This window comes from Silene latifolia, chromosome Y (genome assembly GCF_048544455.1).
Source record: "Silene latifolia isolate original U9 population chromosome Y, ASM4854445v1, whole genome shotgun sequence".
In the NCBI taxonomy this organism is placed as follows: domain Eukaryota; kingdom Viridiplantae; phylum Streptophyta; class Magnoliopsida; order Caryophyllales; family Caryophyllaceae; genus Silene; species Silene latifolia.
In genome coordinates, this window is record NC_133538.1 from 343,725,836 (window position 1) to 343,744,702 (window position 18,867).

At 38.2% G+C, this 18,867-nt stretch overlaps 3 protein-coding genes across 3 annotated transcripts; all 3 read left to right on the top strand.

Annotated features, from left to right (window-relative positions):
* Positions 1 to 1,367: 1,367 nt before the first annotated feature.
* Positions 1,368 to 3,570, top strand: LOC141631530 (uncharacterized). The gene is made up of 3 exons (XM_074444188.1): positions 1,368 to 1,907; positions 2,026 to 3,167; positions 3,258 to 3,570. Exons 1-3 carry the CDS (start codon positions 1,368 to 1,370, stop codon positions 3,568 to 3,570), a joined length of 1,995 nt encoding a protein of 664 aa, XP_074300289.1.
* A 321-nt stretch (positions 3,571 to 3,891) lies between these two features.
* Positions 3,892 to 8,987, top strand: LOC141631531 (uncharacterized). Its single transcript, XM_074444190.1, has 7 exons — positions 3,892 to 4,236; positions 5,034 to 5,058; positions 6,265 to 6,361; positions 6,506 to 6,629; positions 6,765 to 7,049; positions 7,136 to 7,234; positions 8,456 to 8,987. The coding sequence occupies exons 1-7, from the start codon at positions 3,892 to 3,894 to the stop codon at positions 8,861 to 8,863; spliced, it is 1,383 nt and encodes a 460-aa protein (XP_074300291.1). The 3' UTR covers positions 8,864 to 8,987.
* A 7,843-nt stretch (positions 8,988 to 16,830) lies between these two features.
* On the top strand, positions 16,831 to 18,154 carry LOC141631532 (uncharacterized). The gene is made up of 3 exons (XM_074444191.1): positions 16,831 to 16,999; positions 17,070 to 17,215; positions 18,110 to 18,154. The coding sequence occupies exons 1-3, from the start codon at positions 16,831 to 16,833 to the stop codon at positions 18,152 to 18,154; spliced, it is 360 nt and encodes a 119-aa protein (XP_074300292.1).
* The last annotated feature ends 713 nt before the right edge of the window (positions 18,155 to 18,867 follow it).

An 18,867-nucleotide genomic window follows, 5' to 3' on the forward strand; every position in this document is an offset into this window, starting at 1 on the left:
TATGACCATGGCACCAATAAATAAGTTTTGCCAAATTAATACAGTATACAGGCGACATAGACTATTTAAAATGATCAACCATTGCTTTTCCAGTTAAAGCCGTCCGAATTTCTGATAATTGGGCAAAAATAACTCAAAGACATCCGTCACGAATTACATATAGGAGTCAACTTTTCACATTCTTAAGTGGCTGATTGTTTGTAAACTTTGTAACTTGGAAACGTGGGCTAGAATAACATAATTGGGGAAAATTACAAATGTAAAGATAAAAAAAGAGCAGCAAAATTTGAATTGCCTAAATAAATCAGCGTTGAGCTTCTTGTTGTCAGAACTCAGAAGAAACTAACACTATACAGGCGACATAGAAATTAGAATATCAAAACGAATTGAATTAAATATTATTTTTTAAGGCAGTTAGCAAAATCATTTCAATCATATAGTGCAATGGAATATCATATCTTAAAACGGGTTATTATGATGTATAGTGGTTCTTCTATTATACTTATATATAGATTATTTAGGTTGAATACATTAGTTTTGTTGTTTTTATTTATTTTGATTGAACTGGTTTATATCTAAAATAATACAACTATCTACTAAATCAACTAAAATAAACATCCAAAATGAATTATTGTTAATGTTAAAGTTACACTCGGATTCAGATAAACTAATCCTCAATTACTAAAGGAATGAGTCTAGCAAAATATAAACTAAAATTACAAATAATTTACGGAGTATACGTGTTGCAGGTAGAGGCTGAGAATATTTGTATGTAATAATTGTTTTTTTAAAAAAGTATTAATAATAAGATTAAATAATTTAATTCCAATTCTTTTTGATATTTTCAACGGTTCGTATGTAATAATTGTTTTTTTTCTCTTGTTATTTTCAATATATTCACTGTATATATATACATTTATAAATTTATTTTGTGTAACCATTTGTAGATTTCAAATGAAGAGAGTAGAGCGTGAGTGGATGTACGAGAGAGTGGATGCTAATAAAAAAATTAGGGCTGAATATGTAAATGGCGTAATCGAATTTATTAATTACGCTAAGCAACAAAATGAATATATAACCAACAAAAAAATTCGCTGTCCTTGTAAAAAATGCACCAATTTCGTACTATTAAGTGAATTGGAGGTGAAGAAACATCTTTCGTTAAAGGGATTTTGCGATAATTACTATTATTGGGTGTGTCATGGAGAAGAGTATCCACTAGAAGAACCAATCACTGAGCCTAACAACCCCTATCAAGAGATGGTTAATAATGCGTTACGTGATAACATTGAACAAATAATGGAGGAGGCCCTTAATGCTGAAGAAGTCGACGAATCTCCTAACCCTAATGTGACCGCTTTTTTGAGATGTTAAAAAAGCGAGAACAACCTGTGTATGAAGGCAGTAAGATGTCTTTGTTGCAATCTGCGGCGCGGTTATTAACTTTGAAATGTGAGTTTAATATGCCGCATAAGTGTGTAGATGGTTTCGCGTCATATATGCGGGATATGATTCCTAACAATAATTGTATGACTCGGAATTTCTATGAGACCAAAAAAGTGCTTAAAGCTCTCCAGCTACCCCATCAGAAGATTCATGCATGTCCCACTGGTTGTATGCTTTTTTGGAATGATGATCATCAACTTGAGCAATGCAAGAAGTGTGGGGCCGATAGATACAAATCTAAATCTAATTTAAATGGAAAAAGAGTACCCGAAAACCCATTATTTTATTTCCCGATAGGACCTAGGCTCCAAAGACTTTATGCAAATAAAGATATTGCGGCACAAATGAGATGGCACTACGAGAACCCTCGTGCCAATGGAATAATGTCTCATCCAAGTGACGGAGAGGCTTGGAAGCACTTTGATAAACAACACCCTGATTTTGCGAATGACCCTCGAAATGTGCGATTGGGGGTTTGGCATCGACGGGTTCTCACCGTTTAATAGATTTGGAAAGCAATACTCATGTTGGTCGGTGATGTTGACCCCATATAACTTGCCTCCTTGGTTGTGTATGAAGAGACAATTCATCTTTTTGTCTTTGATTATATCCGGTCCCAAGAATCCCAAGAAAAACTTAGACATATATTTGCAACCATTAGTTCAAGAGTTGAAGGATTTGTGGAAAAATGGGCTGCTAACGTACGATGTGTCGAGGAAGCAAAATTTTGATATGAGAGCTGCACTTTTGTGGACAATCAACGATTTCCCAGCATATGGCATGTTATCTGGGTGGACTACAGCGGGTCAGCATGCATGTCCATATTGTTTGGTTAATGAATGTAAGTCTTTTTGTCTTAAACATAGTAAAAAGTGGAGTTGGTTTGATTGTCATAGACAATTCTTATTGCCTGACCATGTTTTTCGGAAAGATAACAAACATTTCCGAAAGGATAGACCCGTGGAGGCTGATTTTGCTTCTACTAGACTAACCGGTGAAGAAGTTTGGGAGCATGTTCAGCATCTACCTTCTATTGTTGATGCAACTGATGAAGAGTTGTTGAAGTTGAAAAAGAAAAGGGAAGGGTGGTGGAAGAGAAGTATATTTTGGGATCTTCCATATTGGAAGACTTTGTTAATTCGACATAATTTAGATGTGATGCATATTGAAAAGAATTTCTTTGAACAAATGATTCACACGATTATGGATGAGAAAAATAAAACAAGTTTTAAACCGAATGCACAAAAAGACTTTAAATTAATTTGTAAGGCCCGACGGAAAGGAGATATGATTGTTCTTAAAAAGGAAGAGAAGCGGGTACTCTGTAACTGGATATGCAGTTTGAAGTTTCCGGATGGATATGCTCCTGATTTGAGTAGGTGTGTAGACCTAAAGGACTTAAGACTACATGGCATGAAAAGTCATGATTGTCATGTATTTATGGAGCGTCTACTACCTGTTGCTCTAAAGCATTTGCTTCCGAAGAATGAATGGTGTGCGATAACTGAGATTAGCCAATTTTTTCGAGATGTGTGTGCATCAACTCTTCAAATTGATGACATGACACGTCTAGAAAATAATATTGCTGAGATCATGTGTAAATTAGAGAAAATATTTCCACCGTCTTTTTTCAATTCCATGGAACATTTACCGGTTCACTTGCCTTACGAAGCCAAAGTTGGTGGACCAGTACAATATAGATGGATGTACCCTTTTGAAAGGTAATCATTGACACCTTGATTTTTATTTATTTATATTAGATAAATGCACCAATAATTTGAAATCTTATATACTGATTACTTAACACGTAGGTTTCTTAATCATTTGAAACGAAAAATTGGTAACAAAGCACGGGTCGAAGGCTCCATATGCAACGCTTATTTACTTGAAGAAATCTCAAATTTCTGTTCACTCTACTATGAGAAGCATATAGACACAAAAGCCAAACAACTCGATGTTTGTGACGAAGTTGAGCCTGAATCAAATTTACCTGAACTTTTTCAAGATCATATGGGAAAACCCTCGGGGAAGTGCCATCTGAGATATCTTGTTGACAAAGAATACCAATCTGCTCACATGTACATTTTAAGTAATTGTGAGAAAATGAATCCTTATGAAACGTAAGTAAAATAATTGATTTCAAACTTTTAATTTTCATGTTAAAACTAAACTTACTATTTGTATAGTGATTAAAATTATAAATTCATTATGTGATGATCGTGGTGTTTAAGGAATTTCTAAGTAAACAACATCCTCATCTTTCACCTTCGATTTGGGGAATAAATTCGAATCAGAATTTGCACAATGGTTACGAAATCAAGTAAGTGAATCCTCCAACCATGGGTTATTTTACAATAGCCTTAATAATTTAGTAAACATAAAATTTTAAAATCTTGTTAGGTGAATGATGATACCATGACCGATGATCTAATAATATCTCTAGCAATGGGCCCGTCAAGAGAAGTAAGAACTTGGAAACGCTATTCCATCAATGGTTATAACTTTAGAGCTTTTAAAGATGGGAAAGATGTATCTAAAGCAACGTTAAACAATGGGGTATGTGTTAGTTCCACTGAAGGAGCCGACTATTATGGAACCCTTGATGAAGTTATTGAGTTGACTTATACCGGTGATCACGGCAGTTATGTGGCTATATTGTTTAAATGTGATTGGTTAGATAATTCTGCTAGAGGTATGGTGATTCATGAACAATATAAGCTTGTAGATGTCAATCGTAAGAGAAAATATACGAAATATGAACCATTCGTGTTGGCATATCAAGTGGAGCAAGTTTGCTATATTTCTTATCCAAACACAAAAAAAGACCAAGTTCAATGGTCAGCTGTATTTAAAACTAAAGCTAGATCACATATCGACGCTCCCGTGGATGAGCGAATCTTTCAAGAAAATGTAGTCACTCAACTGCCAGCATTATCAATAATAGAGGATGAAGAAGAAGAGGAGGAGGAGGAGGAGGAGGAGGAGGAGGAGGAGGAGGAGGAGGAGGAGGAGGAGGAGGTGGTGGTGGAGGAGGAGGAGGAGGTGGTGGTGGTGGTGGAGGGCGAAGAGGACAACGAGGAGGAGGAGGAGGAGGATAGGGGGGATGAGAAGGATAAAGAAAAGGAGTGGGCAGAGGAAGAAGAAGATGAGGAGCTTTTCCCCGATAGTGATAGAGATGAAAATGCTGACATTAATAATGATAGTGACGACGACGATGATGATGATGATGATGATGTTTAGTATCGTTTAAAGAATTCTGTAGTTTCTATAGTTTTTGTTTTTTCATATATGTCCTCTAGCATATCTCATTTTGTTTAGTTTCTGCAGTGTCAAACCCAGGGGTATGCAATAAATCATAGTTTATCAAAGTGTGTGGCTCTCCTTGAGTCTTGTATTTGCTTTATTAAGGACCTTCAGGACCTCCTCAACGTCTTTATTTTAGAGGTTAGGACCTAATTACTCAAAGCAAGAAACTGAATCAACTAGGCAAAGACAATGTTGCTTGATTTCAGTCTGATTTGAACTTCTGCAATTGTTAGAGGACCTTCTGAACTTGCTTGCATAATCTTCCCTGGTATTTCTTGTAGCTTAGTACCTTAAGGATTATGGAAGGTAAGCTGGATAAATAATCTGAACAGTTTCCTTAATAACTTGGATCATTTCCCCTTGGTGAATCAGAACTGGTTCGAAATGCAATTCAGGTTTTAAGTCGTTCCTTCGTAAATTCATATCTCTTGCTCTAGGTTGAAATAAATTGCTAGTGATAGCTTAAAACAAAGCTAAGGATTTCAGCTTCCCTCTCCAAGAATAATAAATCAAAATTATTGAGCAAATCTTCAGCTATTGAATTTTAAACACGACAGTCATTTAAAATGACAAAGATCCTTCCTGCACAACTGCTGTAACTTTGAAAATCCATAACTCTTAGTTCAGGAAGGCTAAAAATACCCAACATACATCAAATGAAAGCCAATGATGTTAGATTTCATCTCCAAAAAGAATTACCCTAAAATATCCAGCAGGTTTTGAGTTATTCAAGTTGGAACACAGACAGGTCAATTTCAAAAACAACATTGCATTAAATTGTGACAGTCTTTGAAGGCTTATTGTGAGGCAAATTATCGTAGTTAAGTGACACCAACATGAATCAAACAAATAGAAATGTGTGTTAATGTCATTCATATCAACCTATTTGTATAAGGATGTGCTAGTAGTTTTTTTAACTGCTACTATTAGTTGGTATGAGTAAAATGGTGTAGGATTATATGTAAAAGTTACAAGAGCAAACACTAAGATAATAATCCATCTACCCGAATTTGATTAAACCATCCCAACCACGTAATATGCCCAGCAAACCTCTTCTTATTATTAAGTTGAAATCTATCCCTAGTACTATATATCAAAATCTGGTTATCCATATACTCTGAGCAACCAACCAGTTAGTGTGTTAGGGTGCATTTCTGAGCAGCCAATCAAAATATGGTCTCGCATTTCGAGCAACCAACCTTGATTAGACGAAATCAAATGCATATGAGGCTCACTAATATACTTATAACAACAGGGATCCCGAACTCCCAAATTCAAGACTCTTATAAATCGGAAGTAATGAAACGACGATTATCATCAACAAAAGTAATGGTATTAACAACACCTAAATGCTGATCATGCTTTTGAACTTTATACTAATTTCATTCTTTTCTTCTTTATATTAGTTTTAAGCTTTGCATGAGTGTTCCACTAGCCTTCCTGGTTTTTTTTAATGATATTTAATGATTTCTTTAAACATTTGTTTGGTTTTTAGTTGATCAATAATGACAGATTCAAGACGAAGCAACCGACGAAGATCTGGCGAAGACGATGATGAGCTCCGTGAATCACCCCCTCAAAAGTTGAGAATATCCATCGAGTATAAGTGGTGAGTGAAATGGGGGAAATTTCATGTAAATATGTATTATTGTAGAATGAAATGCACTGCCTTTTGGAATATGCATTTGAATTACATGTACAACTGATTTGCTTATTAAATATAAACATTTAGTGTGATTGTAATAACCTACAGGTTTGAACATCCGGAGGTATCGAAGTTAGTGACCAAGACAGTGAAAGGTAATTATCATGAACATGGCCCAAATTGGAGTGAAACTAAACCTGCCCGACGAGAACAGTATTGGAAGTGGTTTAAGGTACATCTACTTAACTGATGACACTAAAGGTTATGGTTAGTAGTTCAGTATAAAACTTTTGATTGTGATATTGCTATGGTGCGTTTTTTACATTACTTTTCGATGATGGTAAGTTCTCTATTTTTGAATAAACAGAGCAAAGTGGATTATCCTAAAGATGAGGAAGACCAAGTTAGAGCTGCTTTTACCAAACTCTTCAAAACACGGCTAAGGACCATGGTTTGTCGGGCCGTAAAGAAGCAGCCGAAATGGATGGGTGATGCACTCCATGCTGAATTGCTATTTGATAGACAGTCCGAAGAAGGGAAAAAAAAATCAGCTCAAGCACAGGCCAATCGCAAATCAAATGCAGAAGGTGGAAAAGCTTTAGGAACGCATACCATGGGCCGAATGAATTCTCTACTAGTGATGGAGAAATTAGTAAGTAACAAATTTATCATTATAAGTTCAATTATGGGATTTCCTTCAGTGTTTGTGTGTTAAACTAAATTTGTTACCATGTTTAGGCTAATGGAGGAGATTACCCACCTGCAATTGAGTTATTAAAAGCAACAAAAACGAAGAAGACGGGAGGATACGTTTCAAAGAAAGCTGAAGATTACGTTGTAAGTTTTGATTTTTTTAAATGTTTTTGAAACTTCGTCTTGCTGGTTGTCTTTGATTCCAACCCGAGTATTGAAATATAATGGAGGGATGTGTGAGGCTTGTGGTTTTGGTGTAAAGCCGAGTATATGTGTTTCCGTGTCTGCTTTTTTTCATGCCTGGTTGGGGAGAGTGAGAGACCTCTTATAATGAGCAGAGGTGAATGCAGTAAGCTCTTTTGTTTCTGAAGCAAGTATGGTGGATTGTTGGGCGTATATTGTTTCAGGTGATAATGTTGTGGGTCCTTTTTTTTTTTTTTTTTTTTTTCTTTTTCTTCCGAGGTCTATCATACTTCCCAGTTCCCAGATCTCCTTCCTCCATTTTAATTGTTCTTAATTCCACCATCTTTTTTTATTTCTTCATTTTCAAAGCTCCATTTCTTAATTTTTTTGTTCCTCCTTCCCCAAATCACCATTAATTGGTTTCTTGTTTAATAAATGGTTTCTTGTTTAATTAGAACAAGCAAGCTTATTCATGGAGCGATAAGTTCTTTCTTACTAAGCCGCGATTAAAAATAAAGTACTTGCTCCATTTCATTGAATTCTATATATTTACTTTATACAAATATATCAATGCTCATATTCTTTTGCTCATTTCTTTTAGTTATACATATTAGGGCCAGCTAGGTAGTGGTTACTGGTTAGTTGTTGCAAGTCTGAAAGTATAAGTGATTAGACATTCTAAATTTGTTGAAAATGGTTTAGTCTTGAAGAGTTACAAGGACCAGTTAATTAGTATTAGGGCCAGCTAGGTAGTGGTTACTGGTTAGTTGTTGTAGTACCAAGGCTTCTGTGGCAGAGGAGGCTATTCTTTCTTTTACAGAATACATAAATCTATGACATGGTCTATATTGTAAATACCTTGCCTTGCCTTAGTTGCGGATTTATGCATACAAATTGTTAGATACCAGGTTAATGATACATTTCTAGACAAGTATTCTAAAATGTCACAACTTCGTTGAAAGCGATCTCTTTGTTGACTTTTGATATTTGAGTTTTGTTTTTATATTTGTGTGTGTATAGTAGTAGACAAAAGAAGGTAGAAATAGTAGTAGCATAGGACATAGAGCATTTAGAGCTACCATTTTATGAATCCTGTTAGTTGAAGCATATGAATCCGGTGACTTGACTAGGATATAGAGCCCCGGATTGTCTTAACTGATTCAGTTATCCGTTATGTTTCAGGTATCTATTGAGGCAGAAATTAGCGCCCTTCAATCTCAAGGTGAAACGGATATCAATAAAGATAAAATCTACCTTGAAAAATGCGGCTTTAATAAGAAGGGGTTAGTTTTTGGTACTGGAGCCGCACGCGAGCATTACTTTGAACGCTCGGCTACTGGAAGTAGAGAGTCCAACAATATCGACCAGGATTATTCGCCCGGAATACTACCTCGACTTGTGAGCAAGAATGTTGAAACTGAGCTCCGCAACAAAGTGCTCGAAGACAAAGTACAAAGAATGGAGGCGTTTCTACAAGCAAAGTTTGGGTCTGACTTTGACCCAAATTGTGATAGCAACCAGTTCCAAAATCGAGACGACTTCAATGATGATGGTGGAAGTGGCAACTCGACATCAATCCCAACTAATTAGCTAGATTACTCCATAATAGCTAGACAACGAAATTGCTTAGCAAATTACGTATGGATTTTTTTTGAGGATGTTTTCAATGTATGTACTCTTTTAAATTTGCTAAATGAACAATTCCAAGTTTCTATATTGTTGGCTTCTTTAAAGTTTATTGTTTAATTGTTTGATATCGTAACGAAATGGAGGAAAATGGATGCAGGATTGCTTGAATCTCCCATTTATGTTTGCAACGGAAATTACAGGTTTTGTGACAGCTATCCATTAATTGAAAAAGTCAATGCATTTGTGTTTGCAACGGAAATTACAGGTTTTGTGACGGCTATCCATTAATTTAAAAAGTCAATTTGTTGACTTTTCCCTCTACTATGCAACGGAAAACATTTTTTATGCAACGGAAATCCGTCTCATAATTGACCAAACAGGTGCCACGTGGACCTCATTTAAGCAACGGATCATTCGTTGCAAAAAATATACGTCCGTTGCATAAAAATTAGCAACGCCGATCCGTTGCATATTTTTTCATTTGCAACGCCATATAAGCAACGCACCAGTTTGCAACGGCTATCCGTTGCAAACTGTACATAAGCAACGGATTAGGGTTATTTCGCAACGGATTGGTCCGTTGCAAATAGGCCTTTTTCTTGTAGTGCTACCACCACTATTCATACCTTACCATATTACTTAACATATCACTCACATTCCAGCATCATAAGATATAATTCACATTGTTACCCTTATTCACCACGATATATGATATCATTCATCTGTTAAATTCCACAGCACCACACAACAATGCTCATCATCTAAAGCACATATAGAGACTGGTAACTCATGACCAACTGTCACGTTATCATATATTCTCATGTAAACTTCTCACACACCTTGCCATTTCTCAACATACATACACACATACCCAACTACACAAACACTTACACATTCCTACGCTACTACTTGCACACACAAGACATCATCTCAAACTCCGATATACTTATACCTGCCTCCTATACTACACACACATATACATACACAATCCCTGACTCAATATTCCCATTCGGAGTGGCTGGCTTAAGCATGTTGGGGCCTGGATTTTGGAATGAGGGCGCCTTCCCACCCAAAATCAAGGAACTGCCGGGGATCCCGATACACATACACCAGGTTCATTTTATTAGACTCACTACGTTCATTAGGCTCATTGGTTACAAGTTCCAAAATCGTCGTTCTGATACCACTCTGTAACACCCCCATACCAAGGAGCCTTAATAAGACCTTCCTTAGCAGAGAAGGGCATTACCATCTCAGTTGCCCGAGGAATAGTAAATATTAAACGCCAATAAAAGAACAATTAAGCTTATTACGAGTTATCTCAACAAAGAAAGGTAAAACTGATAACACTATCAAATACGTGACACTATCCATGCCATGACTCGTGGTAGACTCGTCCCTCCAAAGCACCCAGCTAAGCTACATATATCAACATGCTAATACCGACTGCTCACCATAATGGATCACGACAGACATAACATAAGAAGAAAACACAAACAACACCACACAAGGTCAGTAACTGAAGAACCACACAACACTAGTCATAACATAAATACATCCAATACTACTTCCAATCACCCAACACTCCTCTGACTGCCCGAAGGTCATGTCCTGCCAGATTACGACCGCAACTAGTAATCCACACTGCCAGTGGAGGACCGCAACCGTTCCCACCTAAGCCTTGCTCATCTTTACCGAGCGCAAACCCATGTTCTTTAATGTGCACATCCCCTCTTGTGGCGGGTTCCACAAGGGGCGAATCTAGGGCGTGAAGCCACTCCCGCAAGTGACTCCACTCAGCCGAGGGCGCACCTCACGAACCACAGACAAAAACCCACAACCAACTACAACCAATTTACAAAACTAACAACAGTACCAATTAAATTAGACAACACAACCGACATACTAAACAATTAACAGTACTGAGTAGGAATACCTACCTTTAGAAATCCTCAACAATACCGAATATGACCATATGACGACAAGCAACCACCATGGCCACCTATTACAAATACTATGACAAATTCTATTACTACTACCACAACCAATACCAAAACTAAGGAAGACGATGACGATGATGACGACTTACCTACACACAACGTTCCGGCGAGAAGACCGCTACCTGACTCATGCTTCCCATCCCCATGGTGTCTCAACTCATAAAGGGCTCCAAAGGATGAAGATAGCTGAAGGAGAGAGATGTGACGACAATTAGGTTTAGGAAAAATGAAATAAAAATGATTTTGGTTTCTCGACTTCCCGATTTATATCTTACCGCTTAACTCCAATTACTCGTTCGAGAATGGGACTTACTCGATCGACTGGCCTCTACTCGATCGAGTCACAGAGCTACTCGATCGAGTAGCCCCTGCTAGATCGAGCTTCCTAAAATCAAAGGTTACTATGACGTAAGATTGAACTAGTAAGGCTTCCCAAGGTCTAGACATGTGTCTAAGGTCAGTCAACGGGTCCCTAACAGGGCGGGTATTACATGCCTAGCCTCGATCTCCACCTCGGAACAGACCCGCTACAACCACTGCACTCGGGCTTATACACACCCTACCTTTTGGGTTTAGCCAATCCCACACACGGCCTAAGGCGTCTTTGGGACCCAAGCCTCTCTTCTTTTGCGGCCTTAACACACTCGGACTTGCATCATCGAAATCAGCAAAGAATGCGGGGTTTGCCTAGGCCGCTTCTCGATACTTTAAGTCGTTGACTTTATCCTTGCGGATCTTTGACCTTTCTTCTGAAGTCGAAGCTCTTAACCACTTGACATAAGAAGGGGTCACCCACGAAGTAGGCGCCTTATTAGGCTCCTCCCAAACCGGATGGCAACTCACCTTCTCTCGAACCTCTTCGGTAGCTAGGAGGTTGGGATCACGCTCTCTTGGACCAACGTATCTTGAGCGTGAATCTTTTGTTGATGGCCCATTTGCCTCATAACACGATCCGAGTAGATGAACGAAACCATCTTCAACCCGATGACCATCAATGATCGAGGAGAAAACACGGGCAAACCTGTGAAAGATTGCAAATGCCACTTTAGCACCACCCAACGAATGAGAGGACCTCTCTCCTCCATCAACCTCTTGGCCCAATAAGCCTCAGTACAAGTTGTCTTAGCCTAATAAACCCAATGACCATCAATGAGCGTGGGTATTTTAAAAGAAAGGGGAGGCTCTTTCCATCGCAGAACACCTCGTGCCCCTATCAACTTCTACTAAAAAACCGCACCTTTACTTGTCTTTTTAAAGTTATGCTTTCTCCTAACACACGACCATCCCCTCGCAAAAGAAGTCGCCTCTTTGGCCTGTCCCAGAAAATTATGTGTTTTCTCTCTCACGCATTTCCTTGGGCTTACGGCTTACAAAATCCGACACGATGTCCGAGACCTGCCATCAAACATACGCGTTTTCTCCTTTTTTTGAGGTAGGAAGGGCTAGGCGCCCTGATCCGCAACGCATCGTCTCCAATCGAGTTGTCGAGAAATTTTTGCAGATCGCGTCCAATCGACTCGTCGAGAAATTTTCGCATTTTTATCATCGAATTTTTTTTCCCGCATTTCAGCAAATTACCTAACAAATTCCGCGTTACGCAATTTACTTCCGCGAAATCAATTCTACAAATTCAAAATCAAATTTACTAAGATTATTGCACACCCAATTTTGAATTTATTTCGCTCAAACTCTAATACGATTTTGGCAGATTCAAACGATGGTTAGAATTCAAAACAACCGATTCAATTTTCACCAAACTCCAAATCATTTTTCTCAAAATTCAAATGTGACATTTTATTGCAAAAATTTATAGCAAATTCCCAGCGTGCAAATTCAAATTTAGAAATAAATTTTGAAATCAACTTTGACAAAATTTTCGAGTCAGGGCAGTTGTAAATTTCGACAGCACTTCGTCTGTTTTACGTGCATTATGTGTATGTATGCTACATGTTGCCAGTTTTCTACACTAACATTGCAGGAGCGCGTCGTAGCAAGCGGGAAGTCATCCGTCGATCGCATTTCTTTTTGTCAACAACACAAAAAGAAGCCAAACACAAAATCTACAAAAGGCAATATATACGAAAACTGGCTCAGGCAAAACACGTTAATACAAACACTCACCATACAAAAAGAGTCCTATACAAACACTAACCATACAAACAAAGTCTGATACAAACCTTGGCTAAACAAACAGAGTCCGATACAAACATAATTAGTAAACTAAGGGATAGTGGTCTCTCTTCCTTACTCCGAGAGGAAAGGAGAGAATGGTGCCTGGTAGTCATCGGAAACGGGGAAGACCAAGGACCATGGCACATTGTATAGCTCCTATGATGACCCTCGGTCGACGCCTAAAAATCTGCAGACGCAGGTCAACGATTAGTACCTGACAAATAACCTACCCTCTAGCCTCACAACTTCTCACAAATAACGGGTTAGTTGCATCTCTCTCCACCGTTTGGATCCTCCTCCTCTCGAGTCGGAGACTCGCGGCCAACAAACTCAGCAACCCTAGAGCACTCACCTGAAATCAGGAAAAGGCCTAACGTCAGCAAAAAAAATCCGACATTATGACGGCGCAAAATAAGAAAACCCCCAAAAAAAAAACAAAAAACCTAAACAACCTACAAACGACAAACTATAACCTAAGACAGAGCAAACCCGTCTAACCTCAGCAAAACGGCAAACTACCAAAAGCAAAATCCCCCGACTCATTCCCTTTATATAGAAGATGAGTTAGCGACCCGTAGAAAACACCAATGGCCCACAAGGCCCACAAAGACACCCCTTCTAGCAAAACAGTCAGAAGAGTCCAAACAGGGTAGAAACTGACGCAAATTCGGACAAATAAAGGCCAAAATTCAAGCTGCGGCCATAGCAAAGCAAAATGACTAGATCATGTCTCAAGGTGACCTAAATGATGCTTAGGGAGCGTGTCAAAACCAGACGACATAATTCGAGTCTAAATAAGCACTATTTTTGTCAGTATAAGACCGTCTAACGAGGGTAAAAAGCAAAAATAGCCCGCCACCTCTTTTATAAGCAACAAGGGCCCCACATAGAAAAGACGACGTTCTCCGACTACAATGCAACCTAGTTGGACCCATGACTCAAGCAAGACAACCATTTTGTGAAAATGAGATGTTTTTCACACCTCATTCATGTTTTTCGAACAAAAGAGAAGGAAACGGGGATCAAAATGCGAAATAAGGCATCCCTATACTCCTAGTTGGGGTTCTAACCAATTACACCATGAATTGCACCGAAAACAGAATCATCCAAAAAGCCCCAATTCGATTTTAAGGCAAGTTAGGGTCTCCTAGCCTAAACAATTCAATCAACATAAACAAGAACAAAAGTAAGAGAAATCGAGAGGATATACATACCTTGAGATGACATGATGAATGTGGGATGAATCCAAGCAAAAGACAAGAATGAAAATGGCGATTTTGAGAGCTTTTTTTGAATTTTGCCGAGGAAGATGGAGTAAATGACGACCCACTGTGCTCGCGTCTATTTTAAGGAAAAGGGGAGGCCCCTCACATCACCACTATGCTCGTGCCCCTAAAGGCTTCCCGGTTTTTTTTTCCGCCGAGTTTTGGGCCTTTCCTTTTTCCCCAAATCTCCTCTAATTATTACCATAATTGTTTTTTTAACGATAGTGTCACAAAATAAAAATACAAATTTCAAATTTCAAAATCGTGAATTACAAAATTTAAACTCGTAAGTCGCCGCATCAAAATTCAAAATTGCAAAATCTCGGATTGCGAAAATTCGAATCGTAATTAAAACTACAAATTTTAACATCGCGAATTACGAAATTCAAATTCGTAAATCGCCGCATCCGAATTTCAGTTCACAAAGTACAATCCCATGTGCGAGGTTCAAATCGCAAATTCTGCAATCACAACCTTTCAAATTACGAAATTCAGATTCCAATCATAACATCCGAGTTGCGAAATTTAAAATTTAAAACCTGCGAAATGCAAATCATAAAATCCAGAAAAAATCGGAAACACATATTCATTCGTCAGAGGGACAGACTCAAGTAACGAAAAAGACTACTCTCCCAGAGCCCTTCTAGGCATTCTAGCGGACCTACTGCAATACCATGTATTTTATAAGACATTTTAAAGTATATTTCATATATATTTTATAAGGCATTTATGCATTTTAAACATTTTATAAGATAAGTAAATTTATATTTATATTGTATGATAATATTGTAATAATAATATTAAAAAAAAGAATTAAAAACAAAGGCCGGTTGGGCTGAATGGCTTTAGGGAGTATAATGCATGGTAGTGTGTTGTCTTACTCTAGATATTTTATTATATTATTATATTGGGAAGCTACCTAGAAACTTCCTTAAAGACTAGATGACTAGTATAAATACTCTCCTAACACATCACCTAGATCTTATTTCACAATACAAATTCACATATAATATAGAGAGATTTAAGAGAGAGATTTAAGAATTATTTTGAGAGATAACTTGAGACAGAATTGTAATATGGATTCACCTCGCTCTAGATCTAAATTGTGGTAAGTTAACTAACCTAAAATCAATTGTTTACATCTTATAGTTGAACCGTCTTTGACGGAAGTGAAAATTTTGAGGTGTATACTGTTGCCTCAAAGAATGGATTGGGGCGTCTTTTAATGCAAAATGGGAAAGTCATAGCTTATGCCTCGCGTCAGTTGAAACCATATAAGGAGAATTACCCTACTAATGACCTTGAACTGGGAGCTGTAGTATCTGCGCTGAAATTATGGAGACACTACCTATATGGTGCGATATTTAAGGTGTTTTTAGATCATAAAAGTTTAAAATATATTTACACTCATAGGGAGTTGAATATGAGGCGGAGAAGGTGGATAGAGCTGATTAGTGACTATGATATAGAAATTGTGTATCATGAGGGGAAGGCAAATGTGGTGGCAGATGAACTGAGTAGTAAATCTATTCATCACTTATACAGTGCTTTGTCCTGAGTGAGTTTGAGAGAGGAGATTGAAAAGATGGGAGTTTATGTGATAAGGAAGGGAGAGAGTATTATTGGTGATTTAACAGTAGAGCATGAATTGTATTCTGAAATTCTGGAAAAGCAACAGTATGATTAGAGGATGGCGAAGTATTGGGCCCTTGCCGCTAGTGGGGAACCTACACGGTTTGTGGTTGGTGTCGATGGTAGCCTTCGCTTTGAGGGTCGTTGGTGCGTTCCTTATGATGACAGTTTGAAGTGAAGTATTCTGTCTGAAGCTCATAATACTCCATATTCAGTTCACCCTGGAGGAGATAGGTTGTATAAAGACCCGAAGAGAGAAATAACAGAATTTTTAGCCAAGTATTTGACGTGTCAGAGGGTTAAAGGAAAGCTGAGTTGGACTAAAGCTGAGTTAGATAAGGCTTATAGGATGAATGTGTTGAAATTACATGTGATTCCTGCGGATATAGTATCATATAGAGATTCGAGGTTTATATCTAAGTTTTGGAAGAAGTTGCAAGAAACTTTGGGAACTAAATTGAAGATCAGTAATACATTTACCCTACGAAAGACGGTCAGAGTGAACGAACCATTCAAGACACTGGACGACATGCTTAGGGCGTGTATACTTGAGTTTGGAGGGTCTTGGGAGGAGAAGCTAGACTTGATTGAATTCTCTTATAATAGTTATCATGCCAGTATTGGCATGGCTCCTTTTGAGGCTTTATACAGAAGGAAGTGTATAAGTCCGATTTGCTGGGATGATGGAGCCGAAAGGATGGTAGTAGGACCTGAAATGGTCCAAGAGATGATTGACCAAGTGCAAGTGATTAGATAGAAGATGAAAACTGCACATGATCGCCAGAAAAGTTATGCACATTTGAGAAGATCTGTGATCGAGTTCTCCGTTGGTGATTAGGTGTTGCTTAAAATGTAACCAATGAAGGGAGTCATGAGATTTGGGAAGCGTGGTAAGCTAAGCCAGAAGTATATGGGACCATATGAGATTCTAGATAGAGTTGGGGAAGTAGCGTACCGTTTAGCATTACCACCAGCTTTGGCAAGAGTCTATAATGTATGTGTTTCATATATCGTAGCTGAGGAAGTATGTTAGTAATCCGTCACATGTCCTCGAGATTGATAATATTGAGCTGGATGAGCAATTGACTTATGTGTAAGTGCCTAAAGAAATACTAGACACTAAGGTTCGCAATGCGCGGGAAAGTTCTATGGTGAAAGTGCTATGGTATAACCATGAAGTGGGAGGAGCTAATTGGGAGACAGAAGCCTCAATGCGCAAGAAATATCCTCATCTTTTTCGTGAGGTATGTATATGGTTACGGGGACGTAACCTTATTTTTAGGTGGGTAGAATGTAAAACACCGTCTTAACTTAGAAATTTATATGATAATTAGAGTAATTGAATGGCCTCGACATGCGTGCCATGAGAAACTTGTGTCGTGAGTGGTATTATATCTGGGTAAAATTTGGGACGGAGTTTCTTTTTAGGACAGAAGACTGTAATATCTAGTATATTATAAGAATTCTTGCCAGATGCAGGTTTGTGTTTTTTGATGGGTTGTTTTTTGTGGTGAATGGGCTCGCCTTCCGTCATCGATCATGAACAAGGAGATGTTCTGGGTTTGTTATCTAGGTTCGTCAAAGAATCCCTTTGATAAAAGCTCGTTCTAAATTGGTTGCTAATGAAAGGTTTCTATTGCGAGACATGGAATAGGTAAAGAAAATAGACACGGAATTCCGGGTCCTTTGCTTACTCGGTATGAAACGTCACCTGAGTGTAATCACATTGAATCGGAGTGTGGTATTTGTTTTAAATAAATTCTCATTGTCAACAGGAAATGGTAAAGGAACAGAGAAGAATATATGAAAGTTGAAAGTTGTTCTTTTATTTCGATAAATAAGAGGTTGGCACAGACTCGAGAAATATGCGTGACTCATGGGGACAGCCCCCTCTTTGTCACTTAGGAATAGAAGAACAAACATTAGGATATATATGAGAGAGCTTAAGACTCGGACTCGAACTCTGACTCGATCTCAGATACGAACTCTTACTCATCACTTTCCTCTTCAAAGATCCCTTATTCAGCATCCATCGGCTTGAATGTTCTGTCTTGAGCATTGACCCACTTAAGCACTTCACTCTCGTTGTTTGGGATGTTATGAGGGTAATAGTCTATAAGGCTTCCATGTCTGTGCAGAATGAGACACATATTGGGGTTGGCTTCATCACTTGGTTGGCTTAAGAATGCAGCTATCAGTTCATGGTTGTCGATCATATCTTGAATAACATGTTTCAGTTTGAATCATGCTTCGGTAACATGACCTTTTCCCTGATGATATTGGTAATAAGCGTTGCCATCCAAGAAACGGGTTTTCTTCTGTTCATGCAAGTTTAGAGTGGGCCCGATTGGTTGTTGTTTCCCTTCAGTCATAAGCTTTTGAAGAACTGCGGCACAAGTCGTTTCGAGATAAGTGAAAATCCTTTAGGAACATTTAACTTTGTTGCTTGACTTGAAGTATCCCAGAGGATTGTCTTGACTGTGAGGTGCGACTATGATTTTGCCAGCTTTGATCATATCTTAAATGACATTCTTCAGCTTGTAGCACGTTTCGCTATCATGTCCATTACCTTGATGATATTCGCAATAGGCATTTATGTTCCAACAACGGGTTCTCTTGTTTTCGGGTGGGTTCGGAATTGGACCAATGGGTTGCAATAATCCTTCGGAAGCAAGCATCTCCAGAGCGGTGCTATATGTTATTCCAAGATCTCTGAATACCCTTTCATGTTTTTCCATGGTTCCAACATTTGTATTTATCGGGAAATTTTTGTGAGTTTTGTTTTTGTCAGCCTTGGGCGGAAACAGGATTTGGTCATTGTTAATGGGAAGTATTTAGGATGTTGCTTGGTATTTTGAAGAGGATTTTGGTGAGGCAATTTCATGTTCTTTGTTGG